The sequence below is a fragment of the Phocoena sinus genome, chromosome 11, assembly GCF_008692025.1.
Source record: "Phocoena sinus isolate mPhoSin1 chromosome 11, mPhoSin1.pri, whole genome shotgun sequence".
Lineage (NCBI taxonomy): Eukaryota > Metazoa > Chordata > Mammalia > Artiodactyla > Phocoenidae > Phocoena > Phocoena sinus.
In genome coordinates, this window is record NC_045773.1 from 32,603,242 (window position 1) to 32,624,750 (window position 21,509).

Here is a 21,509-nt window from a genome sequence, read left to right on the forward strand (position 1 = left end):
ACCCAAATGTGAAAGAGGCTCATTTAAAAATATGCTGAAGCGTTGGCCCAAGAGGTAGGAATGTAACTTAACACATCTAGGGGCTTGCTGGAATACTCTTGGGATGGGGGTGGGGATGAGGATGGTGGGCACCACCTATTTTTTTTTTTTAAAAGAACCACTAGGCCTCTTATTCCCACCTTGCCGTCCCTGCCCCAGCTGTTACACTGCCCCCCGCCCAACTTCAACATGTACAGCAAACCCTCAGCAAACATCATTCTCAATGGTGAAAAACTGAAGGCGTTTCCTCTAAGATCAGGAATAAGACAAAGATGTCAACTCTAGCCACTTTATTCAACATAGTTTTGGAAGTCCGAGCCACAGCAATCGGTAAGAAAAATAAATAAAAGGAATACAAATTGGAAAAGAAGAAGTAAAACTGTCACTGTTCACAGATGACATGATACTATACATAGAAAATACTAAAGATGCCACCGGTAGACTACTAGAGCTAATCAATGAATCTGGTAAAGCTGAAGGATAGAAAATTAATACATAGAAATCTCTTGCATTCCTATACACTAACAACGAAAGAGCAGAAAGAGAAATTAAGGAAAGAATCCCATTTACCATTGCAACAAAAAGAATAAAACACCTAGGAATAAACCTACCTAGGGAGACAATAAAAGACCTGTATGCAGAAAACCATAAGACACTGTTGAAAGAAACTGAAGATGATACCAACAAATGGAGAGATATACCATGTTCTTGGATTGGAAGAATCAATATTGTGAAAATGATTATACTACCCAAAGCAATCTATAGATTCAGTGCAATCCCTATCAAATTACCAATGGCATTTTTCACAGAATTAGAACAAAAAATTTAACAATTTGTATGGAAACACAAAAGACCCCACACAGCCAAAGCAATCTGCAAAAAGAAAAATGGAGCTAGAAGAATCACACTTCCCAACTTCAGACTATACTACAAAGCTACAGTAATCAAGACAGTATGGTACTGGCACAAAAACAGAAATATAGATAATGGTACAGGATAGAAAGCCCAGAGATAAACCCACACACCTATGGTCACCTAATCTATGACAAAGGAGGCAAGGATATACAATGGAGAAAAGACAGTCTCCTTAATAAGTGGTGCTGGGAAAACTGGACAGCTACATGTAAAAGAATGAAATTAGAACATTCTCTAACACCATACACAAAAATGAACTCAAAATGCATTAAAGACCTAAATATAAGACTGGACACTATAAAATTCTTAGTGGAAAACATAGGCAGAACACTTTTTTTTTTTTTTTTGTGGTACGCAGGCCTCTCACTGTTGTGGCCTCTCCCATTACGGGGCACAGGCTCCGGACGCGCAGGCTCCCTGGCCATGGCTCACGGGCCTAGCTGCTCCGCGGCACGTGGGATCCTCCCAGTCTGGGGCACGAACCCGTGTCCCCTGCCTCAGCAGGCGGACTCTCAACCACTGCGCCACCAGGGAAGCCCCAGAACACTCTTTGACATAAATCACAGCAAGACCTTTTTTGAACCACCTCCTAGAGTAATGAAAATAAAAACAAAAATAAACAAATGGGACCTAATTAAACTTAAAAGCTTTTGCACAGCAAAGGTAACTATAAACAAAACGAAAAGACAACCCTCAGAATGGGAGAAAATATTTGCAAACGAAGCAACTGACAAAAGATTAATGTCCAAAATATACAAACAGCTCATGCAGCTCAATATCAAAAAAACAAACAGACCAATCCAAAAATGGGTGGAAGACCTAAATTGACATTTTTCTCCAAAGACATACAGATGGCCAAGAGGCATATGAGAAGATGCTCAACATCACTAATCATTAGAGAAATGCAAATCAAAACTACAAAGAGGTGTCACCTCACACCAGTCAGAATGGCCATCATCAAAAAATCTACAAATAATAAATGCTGGAGAGGGTGTGGAGAAAAGGGAACCAACTTTTTTACACTGTTGGTGGGAATGTAAATTGATACAGCCACTGTGGAGAACAGTATGGAGGTTCCTTGAAAAACTAAAAATAGAATTACCATATGACCCAGCAATCCCACTACTGGGCATATACCCTGAGAAAACTGTAATTCAAAAAGACACATGGGACTTCCCTGGTGGCACAGTGGTTAAGAACCCTCCTGCCAATGCAGGGGACACGGGTTCAAGCCTTGGTCTGGAAAGATCCCACATGCTGTGAAGCAACTAAGCCCGTGTGCCACAACTACTGAGCCTGTGCTCTAGAGCCCGCGAGCCACAACTACTGAAGCCCGCATGCCTAGAGCCCATGCTCTGCAACAAGAAAAGCCACTGCAATGAGAAGCCCGTACACCACAATGAAGAGTAGCTCCCACTCGCTGCAACTAGAGAAAGCCCATGCACAGCAACAAAAGACCCAACACAGCCAAAAATAAATAAATAAATATTTAAAAACAAAATAAAGAGACACATGTACCCCAATGTTCACTGCAGCACTATTTAAAATAGCCAGGTCATGGAAACAACCTAAATGTCCACTGACAGATGAATCGATAAAGAAGATGTGGTACATATATACAATGGAATGTTACTCAGCCATAAAAGGAACGAAACTGGGTCATTTGTAGAGATGTGGATGGACCTAGAGTCTGTCATACAGAATGTGAAGTCAGAAAAACAAATATCGTATATTAACGCATATATGTGGAATCTAGAAAAATAGTACCGATGAACCTATTTCCAGAGAATGAAGAGAGACATAGATGTAGAGAATGGATGTGTGGACACAGGTGGGATGAATTGGGAGATTAGGTTTGACATAAATACAGTACCATGTGTAAAACACATAGCTAGTTGGAACCTGCAGTATAGCACAGGGAGCCTCAGCTTGGTGCTCTGTGATGACCTAAATGGGCCAGATGCAGGGGCAGGGGAGGGAGGTCCAAGAGGAGGGGATATATGTATACATATAGCTGATTCACTTTGTTGTACAACAAAGTGTACGATATTCACTTCGTTGTATATTGTAAAGCAATTATACTCCAATAAAATAAATAAAGTGACAGCTCATAAATTGGCTTTTATACAGTTTTGGACTATTCCAAGGATTACAAAAGCTTGAACTCAAGACAGACTTCTCACTGAAATGAAGCAGTGGGATGAACTCACTTTGCAGTGCTAGTTTAAAAATTTAAGTCAAGTTGCTCCAAAGTTTTAAAGTCAGCAGGTGAAAAATACCTTAGATAAGTTTGAAATAAGGAATACCTTACATTTTACTGTTGTTTATTATGTAAGAATAAATAAAAATGAGGTGGGAGAAGTACAGGTAGATGCATGCTAAGAACTAGTGCCATTCTGAATACTAGCCAAAACTATTTTCCTTACAGATGTTTCTGTAAGAATTTTCTCTAAGCACTCTGTAATTTTAAGAAGTACTTTAATAAATGTTCTGTTTATACTCAAAAAAATATAAATAAAATTTTAAAAATTAAAAAACACTAAGCCTTTTATTCCCACCTTGCTGCCCCTGCCCCGCTGTTACACTCCCCACCCCCAGCTTCAAACGGGCAGCGGGGGGGGGGGGGGTACCATCTTCAAAGCCACCCCCTGCCTTCCTATAGCTGGTACACGCCATCTTCACCCGCTCCCTTTACCCCATTTCAGAGTGCCAGTATCTCCTGAAGGGGAACTTTTACAAGCATCTGGAGCCCTGGTTTTTACAGCTGTTGCCCAGTGGATGCCCCCTGATGGCCTGGCTCTGGAGGCAGGGGTTGGGGGGGGGGCAGAGGTGGGTCACATTCCTGGGTCCCATGAAACTGTAACAATCAGAGAAACAGTTCTTGGCAGATTATCACCCCCAGGGCACTGCATGGACAGCAGACTGAAACAAACCCCAGTCTTTCTGAGAAAGATTCCTATTTGCTTCTCCAAAAGGTTTGGCCTTAAGGGTAGGCTTCTAGTTTGGTACACATCTAGGGGCCTACGGACAAGCTCTCAGGGAATGGAGACCATTAGATGCAATCTTCGCATTATTTCTCCACCTTAATCCAGCTTTCCAGTATTTCCCAAAAAGCTTATACCCTGGCAAGGTGCCCCAATTTTTGCAGCTGCCACCAGCGGACACTTCTACATCACCTGGTTCTAGTGGCCAAGCGCTTATGCTTGCAGGTCCCACAGGACTGTAACCAACGGAGAAAGAGTTCTTAAACAGCTACTACTGCCAGGGCACAGCAAGAAAAAACAGATGCAGGAGTTCAGTCTCTCTGTGAAAGAAGCCTATTAGCTTATTATAGCTACAGCCTGAGGGGCAGGCTCCTAATTAAACACATATCTAAGGGCTGACTGTAACCCTTTCCAGACACCTTAGAGGTCAAGCACCATCTTCATACTCTCAGCTATGCTCTAGTCATCCATTATCTCTTGGAGGGGAGCACTTACCTGCCTATGGTGCCACAGGTTTTACGTCTTGTGCCCTGGTTTCTGCAGCTGCTGCCTGGGGGATGTCTCTTGATTGCCTGGCTCTGGTGACCAGAGGGGCTTGTGTTCCAGAGTCTCAAGGGACTATAACAATTGAAAATTATTGGCATGTTACCACCCCTAGGGCACTACACAAACAGGAAGCTGAAACACATACACCCTATCTTTTCATGAAAAAGGTCTATCTGCTTATCCTGGAGCTTTGGCCTGAGGGGCAGGCTTCAGGTTTGGCATACATCTAGAGGCTTACTGAGGTGCTCTTAGGGATGTAGGCTGCTGTACGCCATCTTTGCACTTATCCTCTGCTTCACTACAGCTTGCTGATGTCTCCCAGAAAAGAGCTTATACACAAGAGCTTACACAATTGTCTGGAGCCCCAGTTTTTGTTACTGCCATCCAGGAGACGCCTCCAGAATGCCTAGCTCTGATGGCCAGTGGAGCTTATGCTTGCAGTCCCACAGGACTGTATATACTTGTATACTTTAAAAGACTGCCTGGGGCTTCCCTGGTGGCGCAGTGGTTGAGAGTCTGCCTGCTGATGCAGGGGACACAGGTTTGCGCCCTGGTCTGGGAAGATCCCACATGCCGCGGAGCAGCTGGGCCCGTGAGGCATGGCCGCTGAACCTGTGCATCCGGAGCCTGTGCTCCACAACGGGAGAGGCCACAACAGTGAGAGGCCCGCGTACCGCAAAAAAACCAAAACAAAACGAAACAAAAAAAGACTGCCTGCAAGTCTGGCTTCCAGTCAGCCTGAATCTAGGTGCTTAGATTTGGGACACTGACAAATCCTGGCACCTCCTCAACCACTGGGAGCTATTAAAAATAGAATATCCTGCACGGACAATCACAAAGGCTTGAGATACAACCAAAAGCTAGGGTAAGATTGAGTGATAACGTTCATTTCCTACACAAGGCCACTCCTACAAGACTGGAAGAGGTGGCTGTTCATTTAATGCAAAGAAACCAACAAAGAGAGTCAAGAAAAATGAAGAAACAAAGGAAGAACATGTTCCAAATGAAAGAATAAAGAACCTTAATGAAAAAGTGATAAGTAATCTACCTGATAAAGAGTTCAAAGTAAGTAATGATCCTAAAGATGCTCACCAAATTCAAGAAAGCAATGGATAAACACAGTGAGAACTTCAGAAGAGATAAAAGATAAATAATACCAAATAGAAGCCACAGAGCTGAAGAATACAATAACTAAACTGAAAAATAGAGGGGTCCAACATCAGACTAATAGAAGCAGAAGAAAAGTTCATGAACCTGATGACAGGGCAGCAGAATTCATCTAATCAGAGTGGCAAAGAGAAAAAGAATTATAAAAGTGAAGACAGCTTAAGGGATTTATGAGACAACATCACTGTGAACTAAAATTTGCATTACAGGGGGCCCAGAAGGAGACAAAAGGGACAGAAAACTTATCTGAAGAAATAATGGCTTAAGACTTCCCTCACCTTGGGGAAGAAAGCTCTGTGGAAACCCAGAGAACACTAAACAAGATGAACCCAATGGACCCACACACCAAGGCACAGTATAATGAAAATGTCAAGAAAGTTAAAGACAAGGAGAGACACTTAAGAGCTGCAAGAGAAAAACAACTTGTTATGTACAAAGGAACCCTCATAAGACTATGAGATTTTTCAGCAGAAACTCTGCAAGCCAGAGGCAGTGGCATAAAATATTCGAAGTGTTCAAAGAAAAAAATTTCCATTAAGAATATTCTATCCGGGCTTCCCTGGTGGCACAGTGGTTGAGAGTCCACCTGCCGATGCAGGGGACGCAGGGCAGGTTCGTGCCCCTGTCCGGGAGGATCCCACATGCCGCAGAGTGGCTGGGCCCGTGAGCCATGGCCGCTGAGCCTGTGCATCCGGAGCCTGTGCTCCACAACGGGAGAGGCCACAGCAGTGAGAGGCCCACGTATGGCCAAAAAAAAAAAGAATACTCTATCCAGCAAAGTTATCATTCAGAATCGAAGGAGAGAGAAAGAGTGTTTTCCCAGGTAAGCAAAAGCTAAAGGAGTTCATCACCACTAAACTGGTTTTATAAAGGAACTTCTTTAAGCTGAAAACAAAGGGTGCTATAATTAGTAACAGAAAAACATATACAAGTATAAATCTCACTGTAAAGGTTAATGTTAAAGGCAGTGGATTATTCACTCATAAATCTCATACATCACTAATAAAGCTAGTATGAAGGTTCAAAGACAAAAGCAGTAAAAATAAATAGAATAAATAGTTAAGGGACACACAAAGTAAAAGATATAAAATGTGACATCAAAAACATAAAACACGAAGGGGAAGAGTAAAAATGTAGAGCTTTAGATTGCATTCAAACTTAAGTTGTTATAAAGTTGGTATACGTAGGCCTCATGATAACCACAATGCATAAACCTATAGTAGATACACAAAAGATAAAGAGAAAGATATCTAAGCATACTTCTAAAGAAAGTCATCAAAACACCAAGGAAGAGAAGAAGGGACAAAGAGGAACTACAAAACAACCAGAAAACAATTAACAAAAGTACAATATATACATTTCTATCCTTAATTACTTTAAATGTGAATGGACTCAATTCTCCAATCAAAAGAGAAAGAATGGCTAAATGGATTAAAAAAAAAAAAACCCACACTTATCTTGTATGTGGCCTACAAGAAACTCACATCAGATACAAGGACACACCACAGACTGAAAATGAAGAGAAGGGAAAAGATATTCCATACAATTGAAAACCAAAATAAAGTGGGAATAGCTATATTTATATCAGACAAAATAGACTTTAAAACAAAGTCTGTAACAAGAGACAAAGGAGGGCATTTAAAGAGGTCAATCCACCAGAAAATATAACATTTATAAGTATTTATGGATCCAACATGGGAGCACTGAAATACATAAAGCAAATATTAACAGACCTAAAGGGAGAAATAGATGGCAATACAGTAATAGTAGGAGACTTTAATACCCCACTCACATCAATGGATAGATCATCCGGAAAGAAAATCAATAAGCAAACAGCCTTTTATGATACATTAAATCAGAAGGACTTCACAGGTATATACAGAACGTTCTATCCAAAAGCAACAAAATCAATATACCACATTAACAAAGTGAAGGATAAAGATCATATAATCATCTCAACAGATGCAGAAAAAGCATTTGCCAAAATCCAACAATGGTTTATGATAAAAACTCTCAACAAAGTGGGTGCAGAGGGAAAGTATTTCAACCTAATAAAGGCCATATATGTCAAACCCACAGCTAAAATCATGCTTGATGATGAAAAGCTGAAAACTTATTCAAAGACCAGGAAGAAGACAAGGATGCCCACTCTCACTGGTTTTATTCAACATAGTAGTGGAAGTCCTAGCGAGAGCAATTAGGGAGGAAAATGAAAGAAAAGGCATCCAGGGCTTCCCTGGTGGCGCAGTGGTTGAGAATCTGCCTGCTAATGCAGGGGACACAGTTCGAACCCTGGTCTGGGAGGATCCCACATGCCGCGGAGCAACTAGGCCCGTGAGCCGCAAATACTGAGCCTGCGCGTCTGGAGCCTGTGCTCCGCAACAAGAGAGGCCGCGATAGTGAGAGGCCCGCACACCACGATGAAGAGTGGCCCCCGCTTGCCACAACTAGAGAAAGCCCTTGCACAGAAACGAAGACCCAACACAGCAAAACTAAATAAATTAATTAATAAAAACTCCTACCCCCAACATCTTAAAAAACAAAAAGAAAAGCCATCCAAATTTGTAAGGGAAAAGTAAAACTGTCACTATTTGCAGGTGACATATCGTATACAGAAAACTCTAAAGCCTCCACCAAAAAAAACCCTATTAGAAATAACAAATGTATTCAGTAAACTTGCAGGATACAAAATCAACATACAAAAATCTCCTGCATTTCTATACACTAATAATGAACTGTCAGAATGAGAAATTAAGAACACAATCCCATTTCCAACTGCAACAGTCCCAATTACAAGTACATAAAAAAGAATAAAATGTCTAGGAATAAATTTAACCATGGAGGTGAAAGACCTGTACACTGAAAACTATAAGACATTAATGAAAGAAACTGAAGACGACTCAAATAAATAGAAACATATTCCAAGCTCATGGACTAGAAGAATTAATATTGTTAAAATGACCATGCTACCCAAAGCAATCTACAGATTCCACATAATCCCTATCAAAATTCCAAAGATATTTTTCACAGAAACAGAACAAACAATCATAAAATTTGTATGGAACCACAAAAGACCCTGAATAGCTAAAGCAACCCTGAGAAAGAAGAACAAAGCTGGAGGCATCATGCTTCCTGATTTCAGAGTGTAATACAAAGCTGTAGTAATCAAAAGAGTATGGTACTGGCATGAAGACATACACATAGATCAGTGAAACAGAATAGAGAGCCCAGACATAAACCCATGCATATATGGTCAATCGTTTTACAACAAAAGATCCAAAGAGAAACAACATTTTCTTCAATAAACGGCATTGGAAAAAATGGACAGCCACATGCACAGGAATGAAACTTGACCACTATCTTACATCATATACAAAAATGAATTAAAAACAGATTGAAGACTTAAATGTAAGACCTGAAGTAATAAAACTTCTAGAGGAAAACTTAGGCAGTAAGTTCTCTGACACCGGTCTTGGCAGTGATTTTTTGCATTTGACACAAAAAGCAAAGGTAGCGTGAGCAAAACTAAACAACTGAGACTCCATCAAACTAAAAAGGTCCTGTACAGCAAAGGAAACCATCAACAAGATGAAAAGGCTGAATGGGAGAAAATATATACAAATCATGTATCATGTATTAAGAAGTCATACTATGCAACAGCAAAAAAAAATCCAATTAAAAATGTGCAGAATATCTGAATAGACATTTTTCCAAAGGCAACATCTAGATCGCCAGCACGGATATGTGAAAAGATGCTCAATATCCCTGATCATCAGGAAAATGCAAATCAAAATCACAATGAAATACCACCTCACACCTGTCAGAATGGCGATTATCAAAAAGACAAGAAATAAGAGCTGGTGAAGAAGTGGAGAAGAGGGAACCTTTGTGCACTGTTGGTGTGAATGTAAACTGGTGCAATCACTATGGAAAACAGTATTGGAAGTTCCTTAAAAATTAAAAATAGAACCATGTGGTCCAGCAATCCCACTTCTGGGTACTTAGCTGAAGGAAATAAAAACACTAACTCAAGGAAATATATGCATTACTTTGTTCACTGCAGCATTATTTACAATAGCCAACAAATGGAAGCAATCTAAGTGTTTACTGATAAATGAATGAAGAAAATGTACTGTGTGTACACACACACACACAAACACACACACATGTATATACACACAATGGAATATTAGCCATAAAAAAGAATGAAATTTTGCCATTTCCAACAAAATGAATCGACCTGAAGGACATTATACTAAGTAAAATAAGTCAAAAAGACAGACAAATATCATATGATCCTCAGGTATATGTGGAATCTGGGTGGAAAAAAAAAAACCTCATAGATACAGGGAACAGACTGGTGCTGCCAGAGAGGGTGGTTGGGACGTGAGCAAAATGTACAAACTTCCAGTTATAAAATAAGTAAGTCTGGGGATGTAATGTACAGAATGTTGGCTATAGTAATAATATTGTACTGTATATTTGAAAGTTGCTAAGAGAGTAAATCTTCAAAGTTCTCATCACAAGAAAAAAAACTGTAACTCTGTATGGTAACGAATGTTAACTAGACTTATTATTGTGATTATTTTACAATATATACAGATATCAAACATTATGTTGTACACCTGAAACTAATATTATGTGTCAATTATATCTCAATTTTATAAAAAAACGAAAAGATTTATTGGAAGTTATTTAAAAAAAGAAAAAATATTTCCTAGACGCATGGGTGGAGGGCTGAAAGGATTCACAGTAAGCATGGAGACCTATGATAATGATACCCAACATGGATATTACCTAATTAGTTATGTAAAAATTTAAAACAAGCACATGAAAAGATGCTCAACATCAGCAATCATAATGAGAGAGCACTTTACAACCATGAGAATAGTAAGTATGGGCAAGGATGTAAAGAAATTGGAATCTTCATACATTTCTGATGAGAATGTAAAATGGTACAGCTGCTGTGGAACACAATTTAGTAGTTCCTCAATATTCTAAACATACAGTTACTATACGATTCAGCAATGCTACTCTTCTCCCCCAAGACACTGAAAATTTATGTCTACACAAAAATTTGCACATGAATGTTCACAGCAGCATATTTCCAACAGCCAAAAAGTGGAATTAACCCAAATGTCCTCAAACTGATGAAGGAATAAACAAAATGTGGTGGTATATCCATAAAATGGAATATTATTCAGTGATAAAAAGGAATGAAGTACTTATTATTACATGCAACAATATGGATGAAACTTAAAACATACTAAGTGAAAGAATCCTGACAGAGAAGACCACATATGATAGGATTCCAATTATATGAAATGTCCAGAACAGACAAATCTAGAGAGACAGAAAGTAAACTGGTGGTTGCCCAAGAATAGAGGGGAGAGAGGAAACGGAGAATGATTGTCGATGGGTACAGGGTTTCTTTTTGGAGTGATAAAAATGTTCTAAAGTTAATTACGGTGATAGTTGCACAACTATGAATATAAAAACTGAATTGTGCTCTTTTAAAAAACACTGAATTGTACCCTTTAAAAGGGTAAATTTTATGCTATGTAAATTATATCTTAATAAAGCTACTATAGAGAAATTAAAAACCAAGAAATACCTTTATTTCCTAACTCTTACTGAAAACCTCAAATTCCTTTACATTTTAAATTAATTTAACTTACTTCTAATTGTGACTTAAATTTTAAGTAAATTTTAAGCCAAATCACAATTTATACACCAGTACCCGTTTGCACACCAGTGTCCTTCCTCAGAGAGGCTGTAGAGCTGATATATGCATTCATTTTACCACTGATTTTATCCAAGCCATGTGCTGAATTTGCAATGTTGTCAGTAGATGCATTATATTCCACTTGTATTGTATCAACTGGCAAGAAAAATAAGTTATGTGATAAAATGACATAGCAGCAACCAAATACACACAAGACTCTTAGTTTAATCAAGCAGTGCAAACACTGCAATAAAAATTTAGAAAGGCTAGTCTAAAGTTGCTTACAAAAAGCTATCAGCATTCTTATCCCTTACTGAATTTTGGGAGATCACTTAATGGATACCTCTGTAAAAATGGGTGCAAAGGTATACGTTTTACCTATTGTGAGGAAAATATAAGAAAATGTATGTGAAAAGATACTGAAAATTATAACATTATTTAGTTCTACTCTTAAGGCAATTTCCCAAGTAAGCATTATAACTTTACATTAGTTCAAAGTCTGAAATTCCTCAAAAAATATTTAGTTAACAGGTGTTTAAAGGTATTAAAAATAGGCAATTATTTAAAATTTTCAAGAAATATTATAAATAAAATTCTAGTCCAGTGCTTACTGCCAAGATTTTTAATCAATCTAGAAGTGTCATGTCCCTTTTGAGCCAATTCTCGGATTCTCTGTTCTTGTTTCAGTCTCTGTGCCAACTCCTGCGCTCTCTGCATCGTCTGGAACAGTTCAATTGTCTTAAGGGTCATGATTTCCTATCAATATTGAAGTGCGCAAAGTTAATTAAATACAATTATCAAACGTACAGACTTGAATATTTTCTCTCAGTAGATATTTTCTAAGCTCCTACTATGTGCCAGGCACTATTCATGATACTGGGAGTAGAGAAGCCAAGAGAACAAAGTTCCTTCCCTTTTGCATATTACATTTTAGTATCTTTTTCTACAGCTGTATTAGACCACAAATACAAACACTCTTTTACCCATGCTATAAAGTTTTCAAAACTTCTAAAACCAACAGTCAATTCCACCTGAATTTTATTAAGATAAAAAAAGATAATAGGAGGTAATACTCAAGACTTACAGCCATTTTTTGCAATTCAAGCAAATCACACTTTGATTTTTTTCACATATGTAGTTATTTCATAGGTGTAGTTGGCTCAGCCTATTCCACATAATGAAATCAGAACCTAAATCATTTGTACCTTCATCAGCTAACTCTGAAGTAAAGGTTGCAAGTGGGAAACGGCAAGAAAAGGCAGTCTCTCAGCGCCACCTCCCAGCTCCAGGAGGAGTGCTGTATAGTCTGCTCTGTAGACCTCACGAACCTTTGGCAATCAAATGTCATTGTATAACTTGCTCTTTGTCAGGCCCACTCAAACATGGCACTTGACATCACCGTACCTATGCAGTCTGTACCACTTAATATAGGGGTTCTCCTAGCCAACCAGATATCTACTCTTTTTAATAGACCCTTACTTAGCACAGAGGAATCCTCTAACACAGCAACAAACTATCATCAATCCCAGCCAATGACTCTGCAAGTAAATGCTCCTGTTCACAAGTGGATACAGACAGAAAGGCCAATCATTTCTCTTAACCTATTTAGAAATTTATTAGTATAATCATTGCTTAGAAAACATTTAAAAATCAAGCAAATGGATAACTTTTGTTTTATTTTGTAATAACTCATCCTGACCTTCTTAGCAGAAAGAAACCCAAGGAGTAGAGCCATTTGTGAATCAATCATTTGAAACAATAAAACCTCCAGCTTCCCTCCTACTTTCAAAACCTAATTTATGCAAAGCTTTAATGTTTCTGCATAGTTTCACAACTTCAAAACACATACAAATGTTCTGGTTATTTCTTATTTAAAACACACCCAGGGACTTCCCTGGTGGCGCAGTGGTTAAGAATCTGCCTGCCAATGCAGTGGACACAGGTGCTATCCCTGGTCCGGGAAGATCCCACATGCCGTGGAGCAACTAAGCCTGTGCGCCACAACTACTGAGCCTGTGCTCTAGAGCCCATGTGCCACAACTACTGAGCCTGCATGCTGCAACTACTGAAGCCCGCGCACCTAGAGCCCACGCTCCGCAACAAGAGAGGTCACAGCAATGAGAAGCCCACACGCCGCAACAAAGAGTAGCCCCCCGCTCGCCACAACTAGACAAAGCCCACGCACAGCAACAAAGACCCAACGCAGCCAAAAACAAATTAAAAAAAAAACAAAAAACAACACACCCATTTTTACTCTAAAATGTTACAGTTAGGATATAAATACCTACTTCCTTTTGTTTTTGCTTAAGTATATCTTCTTCATACTGTTTCTGCATCTCTTCTTGTTCCCGTGCTAAACGACGCTCCTCCTCTTGTTCCTCCTTCTTTCTTTGCTCTTCTTCGAGCTGCTTCTTCTTGCGCTTCTCTTCTACCTGAGCAGTGATGGCTTTCTAGTCATAAACAGTAACATAAATTATTGTTATAAATTTTTAAAAAATCCATAAAGCATCTGGTGTTTCAAAAATGTTTATCAATATATAGAGAGTAATACGTATATGAGTTAAATTAAAATGTCAGGTTTCCAATGTATTTTTCCCATCTCCCATCAAGTTTTACATGCTTTTTCTTTAACCCCAAGAGGGCTCGTAGAAGAACTAAGAGAAAAACAACTGAAGAAACAATCTCAGTGCTTAGCATACATAGTGCCTGGTAAAAATAGCAGATGCTCTATAAATGTCTGTTCACTTAACCGACTGCAAGTAACCATATTAACTAAGCCAAATTCTTCATATAGTAGAGATTTTGCCGAATTATTGGACATTTAAGTTCCTTTAGTATAAGACTAAAATTAGGACAAAATTTTAATCTTAGTTTCCTTTCTTATATTATCCATTAGATTTCTTAATCATAATTCTACTTCAATCCCTCGCATCTATTTCCCTTTCAAAGAACTAATTCTCATCCTGAACAGAATTCAGGAGAACTGGAGAAAAAATATCCAATACTAACTTAAGATTTAGTGTCATTTCAGATACACAACCTAAACATTAAAGACCTTCTTCCTTGGAAGGCAGGTGGCTGTACTACATGATACTGTCTGGTTCTCAACGTAAGTATAATTCTAATATAATGCCAGTTGGTGTAGGGATTAGATTCATCACAGGATTGTGCAGGGCTTGTTCTGTAAGTTTATACTGGAATTTTAATTTCCATTTACTTAGGTATCTAGGCCATGACTACTATGATTAAGGCAAAGAACAACATTTGACAATGCAATACCTGATGTTCTAACTGTTTTTGTCGTCTCCTGTCTCGTTCCTCAATTTGAGCTGGGTCCAAAAGAGCAGTCATAGAACGGAGAAAGCTGGCAAGACAGATCCATTAGCTATTTACAACCTTCAAAAGGTGGGTTTAACAAGGTGCTAAGTCATTTTTGTTTGAAATGTATCTACTAGTCATTTCTACTGTAAAGAAAAACACCAAACCTGAAACCAATTAAGATACAAATACAACAACAATCCTAAAGAGGCACACAGAACACAGACCTCCTTAAACACCAACAGGTGCTGAAGGAAGCACTTACTTCCTTTTCTTACTGCTTTCCACAGCCACGTCTCTAACAGGTCTTGCTACGTGCTCCTCCTCTGAAGGTTCAACCTGGCTTCCCGTTGCAGGTGTATACAGACTGCTGATATCAGCCAGGTCCGGAGCGTCCGGAGAGACACAGAAGTACTCTGGTTGTGTTTGTGTTGACCGAGAGGACAGCTGAGACTGAGAACCAGGACAGCTCTTGAATGAATCAAAATGTATTGCCCATCTGTCATGCTCCTCACCCTAATCACGACAAATAAGAACTGCTAAGAACTCTTCCAACTCTTATGTTTAAAATCTCAAATGACAAACGTGATTTCTAAAAGTCACCACACAACAGAACAAGCATCATAAAGATTAACAAAACTGTATCCTGTATTGATCCCATATACATTTAGACAATTAAGCTTGGAGAATATGAAAAATTCAAAGAATTAGGAAATTTCTAAAACATTAGTTACAAGAAGCTATGCAAAATCACACTGAATTCATTCAACAAAAGGTTCACAAGAGCAAATATGGAATAATTTGAATAGTCTTGTCAAACAGTTTCAGGACACTTTTAAGTTTATGATTAGAGACTCAAATTATTTTTTCCCCCTTTATACCGATAAAACTTCATAAATTACCTTTGAAGATATAATTTTTTCCTCTACTTTTTTTTGCCGGTCATCCTCTATTTGCTTGTTCAACTCTTCAATGCATTTTCTCTGCTGTTCTTGTTTCACAGCACTGAAAGGGCGCTCCATCAGTACTGCTTCCTAAACAAGTCATCAGTACAATCAAAAGTTTACCTCTTTTTGTAACCACTTTATATTTACAAATCTTTCCAAATAATTTATATAGGTTTAATGTGGAAAGGTATTTAACTCTAAGAGAAGCAATAATTTTAAACAAAAAAATTCGAGGGACTTCCCCTGTGGCACAGTGGTTAAGAATCCGCCTGCCAATGCAGGGGACCCAAGTTCAAGCCCTGGTCCAGGAAGATCCCACATGTCCCGGAGCAACTAAGCCCGTGTGCCACAACTACTGAGCCTGCACTCTACAGCTTGTGAGCCACAACTATTAAAGTCTGCGTGCCTAGAGCCCATGCTCTGCAACAAAGACAAGCCAACACAATAAGAAGCCCATGCACCACAACAAAGAGTAGCGCCCCCCCCACCCACCCCCGCTCACCACAACTAGAGAAAGCCCGCACGCAACAAAGACCAAACACAGTCAAAAATAAATAAATAAATAAATGTATAAATAATAATACTTAAAAAGAAATTCGAGTATACAAGAATTAAGTAGATATATTCTAATTTTCAGAATCATATATTTGTAACACATACTAGCAGAAGGATATAAGATAACTAAGTAAATGTAAAGAAAGGAAATTTTCTAATGAAAAATAGAAAATTTTCTCCAAACCAATTGTAAGATTTTCAAATTTCTATCCTAATATAGTCTCATTTACTTTGAAAGGAATCACTGATAAACTGAAATAGATGAATACTGTTTAACACTTGGCTTCAGAATACAAAAACATTGCTTTGGGACCAAGAGCCAGGAGGATATAATACAGCCAGAGGCTTTCTCTTACTGAATCATAATGCCTCTTTTGAATACCTTTTGTTCCCATTTCTGCTGCTACAGCCCTAGCATGATCTATGACATTTCACTAAGAAAAATATATTGTGTCCAGATTAAGTCCTTGAATTCTAAGAAAAATAAAAACAGTAGCATAAAAATTTATTGTTCCTTTAACTTATGAGAGTTTAGTATGCTTTAACAAAAAGGAAAGCATATATTCTACTCAAACTGTCCTAAAATGCAAGAGCTAAGCAACAAAACATTTTGTTACATGATGTAACTACAGGACATAATTTTAAAAAGTTTGACAGAATATAATGTCAAAGCTCATTAGTTTTCAACCAATTGCTTTGATCAAAGGAAATACACAAAAAGGAAAAATCTTAGTATCGCAGGTGCTCCACACATTTTTAAACAGATAAAAACCAACCCTATTTATTTAAGCCTAAAAGAACCACTTCAAAAGGAGCATTATCTTCAGGTAAGTGATTTAACAGTTCTTCTAATTTTAGAAATGTTATTTTAGAGGTCTAACTGGGAAAAAAAAAAAGGACCCTTTGAACTCCTTATAAGAAATTCACAGGGAATTCCCTGGCAGTCCAGTGGTTAGGACTCTGCGATTTCACTGCCAATGGAGCGGGTTCAATCCCTGGTCGGGGAACTAAGATCCCAGAAGCCACATGGCATGGCCAGAAAAAAAAACAAATTCACAATATGGCATTGAATCAACATAGAATTCTGTAATCTGTTTCTTAAGTCTGATGTAACCAGATCTGGTTTCAAATTTTGGCGGGGTTTCCAATTATTCAAGAATAAGACACAAAATACCCTTGAAAATTCCTGAAGTCCTCATCAAATGCTTTATATACATGTCTTATATTTACAACCCTGTGGAAAATGTAATAATCAGTTCTTCCAATTCAGCCTTCAACTTCTTACTCAAGGATGACTTACATCCTTGTTTTACTTGCTTGCCACCTGAATAAGTCATTTCACTTCTCCAACCGACTAGAAAACTCTTTAAATTATTACTTTCTTTTTTACAAGTCTTCCCCCACGTGCATTCAGTTACAGGAATGAAAGTATAAGGATCTGGGGGGTGGGAGAGGTGGTAGGTAAATGAAAACTCCCTTTTGATTACTGAGCTCATTTTAGTTGAAACCTGAGTAAGGCAAATGTGTGTAAAATGCAAGACTCACTGTGTAACAAATGTGTTCTGATGATGATCTAGCACCTCCCTTCAGTTAATGCTTCAACATGGCTAAGAACCCTCTTTCTCTAGGTTCACTCACTTTTTCACTTTCTCTCTTTCACATTATTGACCTCAGATGCCCCTTCCCCTACATAAAAGCTCCTTTTCTAAACACCTATTTTGAGCCTATTCGCAAGTGACAGCCTTGAGTGAAAACTCATTTTCACAGGTACTCAATACACACTTCCCCACAAACAGTTGCTAATGTTACAGGTTCCTAATGTAAATCCTTAGCTACATTCAAGTTCTTCTATGTTAGAAAATGCTAGTCTTACTCCTAATATAAATGCTGTATGAATGGCAGCTGCTATATCAGAACTGAAAGTAGAGGCTTTTCAAATGGTCACCTAGACATGCTTAGTTCTGTTTCATTTAATTCTCCCCTTAAAGCAGTCTAAAAATGCATGTCTGTGAAAGGAGAACACTCAGTAGTGACTTTGCCATGGTCCAGAATAGTCCTGCTTGCCAGTGCATGATTCCCAAGCCCAGACACCAAGCCTCCCCACTTTAGACAGTCTGTCCACCTACTCATCTTGTCCACTCAGTACGCATAAAAGGCATGCTTCTGGGTGGTGGGTGGTTTCAGGACACTGGGCTAGAAAAAAACAGATCTTCCAAGAGGAAAAGCAGCACAACCAAGAGCTACAATCATTTTGGAGGGTGGGCTGGAGTACTCTGAACTTGAAAGTAACTGTAAAATCTCTGGAACCAGGACTACACAGTTGTGCACGTGGCTAAAATCCTGGTTTTCATGTGCTTATTGGCCATATCTTTGGAGCCATATCTGTTCAGTCTTTTCCTTATTTTCCAATTTTACTAACACAATCGTCCCTTGGTATCTGTGGGGTATTGGGTTGCAGGACCTCCTGAAGATACCAAAACTGGCAGATACTCAAGTCCCTTATATAAAATAGTGTAGTATTTGCATGTAACCTATGCACATCCTCATGTGTATTTAAAATCAACTCTAGGTTACTTACAATACCTAACAGAATGTGTATGCTACGTAACTAGTTGCCAGTGCATAGCAAATTGAAGTTTGGCTTTTTGAAACTTTCTGGAATATTTTTTCCCTGATATTTTCCTTTTTCTTTTTTTTTTAACTGACTAATTACTTTATTATACATTTTCATAAAGAACTTTATGTATGTTATCTTTTTTAGCCCTCACAATAATAACAATAATAATACGAATTGGCTGACAACACTCTCTCTGTTACAAGCACTGCTGGGCATTTTATATACATTAATTTCCATGATAAAATTATGGGGTAGGCATCATTTTTTAAAGAAATGAGAACTAAGGCACAGAGGTGTTAAGTATCTTATTAAGACTCATGGCATCTGGAAGTTTTTTCCAAACATTTTCAGTCTGAGATTGGTTGAATCTATGGATCTGGCACCCACGGATACAGAGGGCCGCTTGCATCCAGCTATTCTGATCTTATTTCCTTCCTTCTACTTCCTTTGGGTTTAACTGTTGCAATTCTTTCTCTAACTTCTTGAAATGAATACTTAGATCATTTATGTTTTGCTTTGTGTCTTTCTCTTCCAAGAAATGCATTTAAGCCTATAAACTTCCAAGCACAGGAAGCTCATATGTTCTCATATATATTTTCATCATCATTCGGTTCAAAACACTTTCTAATTCTGAGTTTTCTTTCACTTAGAAGACTATTGCTTAAATATCAAACATTTGGAAATTTTGTTATTTGTTACTGATATCTAGCTTAATTCCACTGTGATCAGATAACATATTCTGTGTAATCTAAACCTATGAAATTTGTTGAGACTTTATGGCCTAGCAAATTACTAATTCTCACATTTTTTCGGTTTTTTTTTTTTTTTTTTGGCAGTACGCGGGCCTCTCACTGTTGTGACCTCTCCCGTTGCGGAGCACAGGCTCCAGACGCGCAGGCTCAGTGGCCATAGCTCAGCGGCCCAGCTGCTCCGCGGCATGTGGGATCTTCCCGGACCGGGGCACGAACCCATGTCTCCTGCATCGGCAGGTGGACTCTCAACCACTGCGCCACCAGGAAAGCCGTTAATTCTCACTTTTAATTTCTAAAATATTTTGCCTATAGATTTTTTGGGTTTTCTATATAAATGACAAACTGCTACAGTTTTATTTTTTCCTTTCCAGTTCTTACGACTTTTAATTTGTCTTGCTATACTGGCTAGGACTACCAATAACAAATAGTAATAATAATAAGGGCATTTTATTTAATTTTTAATTTTAAAGGGACTACTACTAAAATTTCTCATTTAGTATGATGTTCGCTATAGGGTGGTTGTTTTTTTTTTTTTTAAATACTCAATTGGAAATTCCTTCTAGTTTAATTGCCTGAAATACTGTCCTTAACAAACTGGCTTTGAGTTTTATCAAATGCTTTTCCTGCATCTATTAAAATATTTTGTTTTATTGTGTTAAAATGGTACACTATACTTGCGGATTTTAAAGAATTCCCTTAACCCATTATGAACCTTAGTCATGATATATTACCTTTTTACACATTATCAAATTTTACTTGTTAATATACTTTTTTAGAATTTTTGTGTGTATATTCATGAATGAAATAAACTTAATTTTCCCTTTTTGTTATTTTTTCTGGCTTTAATACCAAGTTTATACTGGGCTTGCAGAATGAATTGGGGGCCATTTCATATTTCTACTGCCTGGAAAGCTGAATAAATTTGGGATTTATTTCTTTTAAGTTTGGTAGAAACTGTCAGTAAAACCATGTGGGCATTTTGTTCTCCTTGTGGGAAAGTTTTTTTTTACCCAGATCTACAATTACTTTAACGGTTACATAATTATTCAAGCTTTTTACTTATTTTTATGTCAGTTCCTCTAAGTTATAACTTTTCCAGTAATTTACCCACTTCATCTAAGTTTTCATAATTATTGGCATAATATATTAACTTACTAATGATTCACTCTCTACCTGCAATGCCATTTTCACTCATTATATATTTTACCGACTGGTGCCCTATTTTCTTTCCTTTTTTTTTAATTTTTAAATTTAAGTAAAACTGACCTGCAACACTATGCTAGTTCCAGGTGCACAACATAGTGATTCAATATTTCTATACATTACAAAATGATCACAAGTCTAGTTACCATCTGTCACCATACAAAGTTATTACAGTATTATTGATTATATTCCCCATGCTGTACATTTATCTCCATGACTCATATTTTTTAACTACAAGCTCATACCTCTTAATTTCTGTCACCTATTTCACTTATCCCCCCACCCCCCTCCCCTCTAGCAAAACCACTTGTTTATTCTCTGTATCTATGAGTCCGTTTGCTTCATTATGTTCTGTTCATTTGTTTTGTTTCCTAGATTCTACACATAAGTGAAATCATATAGTACTCTTTGTCTTTCTCTTACTTCACTTAGCATAAGTGAAGTAATTAGATAGACTTCTAGGTCCGTCCATGTTTTTATAAACAGCAAGGTTTCATTTGTTTTTATGGCTGAGTAACATGCCATTATATACATATACCACATCTTTATCCATTCATCTATCGATAGACCTTAGGTTGCTTCTTTATGTCCCTTATTATAAACTGCAATCAACATGGGATGCATGTATCTTTTCAATTTAGTGTTTTTTTTTCCTTTGGAAGAATACCCAGAAGTAGAACTGCTGGATTGTATGGTAGTTCTGTTTTTAATTTTTGGAGGAAACTCCATCCTGTTTTCCAT

General features: G+C 38.0%; 1 protein-coding gene across 8 annotated transcripts in view; it reads right to left on the reverse strand.

The window, feature by feature from the left end:
- The window catches only part of CCDC66 (coiled-coil domain containing 66), a 52,490-nt gene that overhangs the window by 7,185 nt on the left and 23,796 nt on the right, over positions 1 to 21,509 (reverse strand). For 7 of the 8 annotated variants that reach the window (XM_032649371.1, XM_032649376.1, XM_032649373.1 and 4 more), the window contains 6 exons: positions 15,597 to 15,728; positions 14,960 to 15,210; positions 14,656 to 14,740; positions 13,665 to 13,826; positions 11,988 to 12,132; positions 11,392 to 11,532 (listed from right to left, as the gene is read on the reverse strand). In XM_032649371.1, the coding sequence (XP_032505262.1) occupies positions 11,392 to 11,532; positions 11,988 to 12,132; positions 13,665 to 13,826; positions 14,656 to 14,740; positions 14,960 to 15,210; positions 15,597 to 15,728 (916 nt within the window). The remainder of the gene's footprint in view (positions 1 to 11,391; positions 11,533 to 11,987; positions 12,133 to 13,664; positions 13,827 to 14,655; positions 14,741 to 14,959; positions 15,211 to 15,596; positions 15,729 to 21,509) is intronic. The other variant, XM_032649374.1, reaches the window with a different exon arrangement.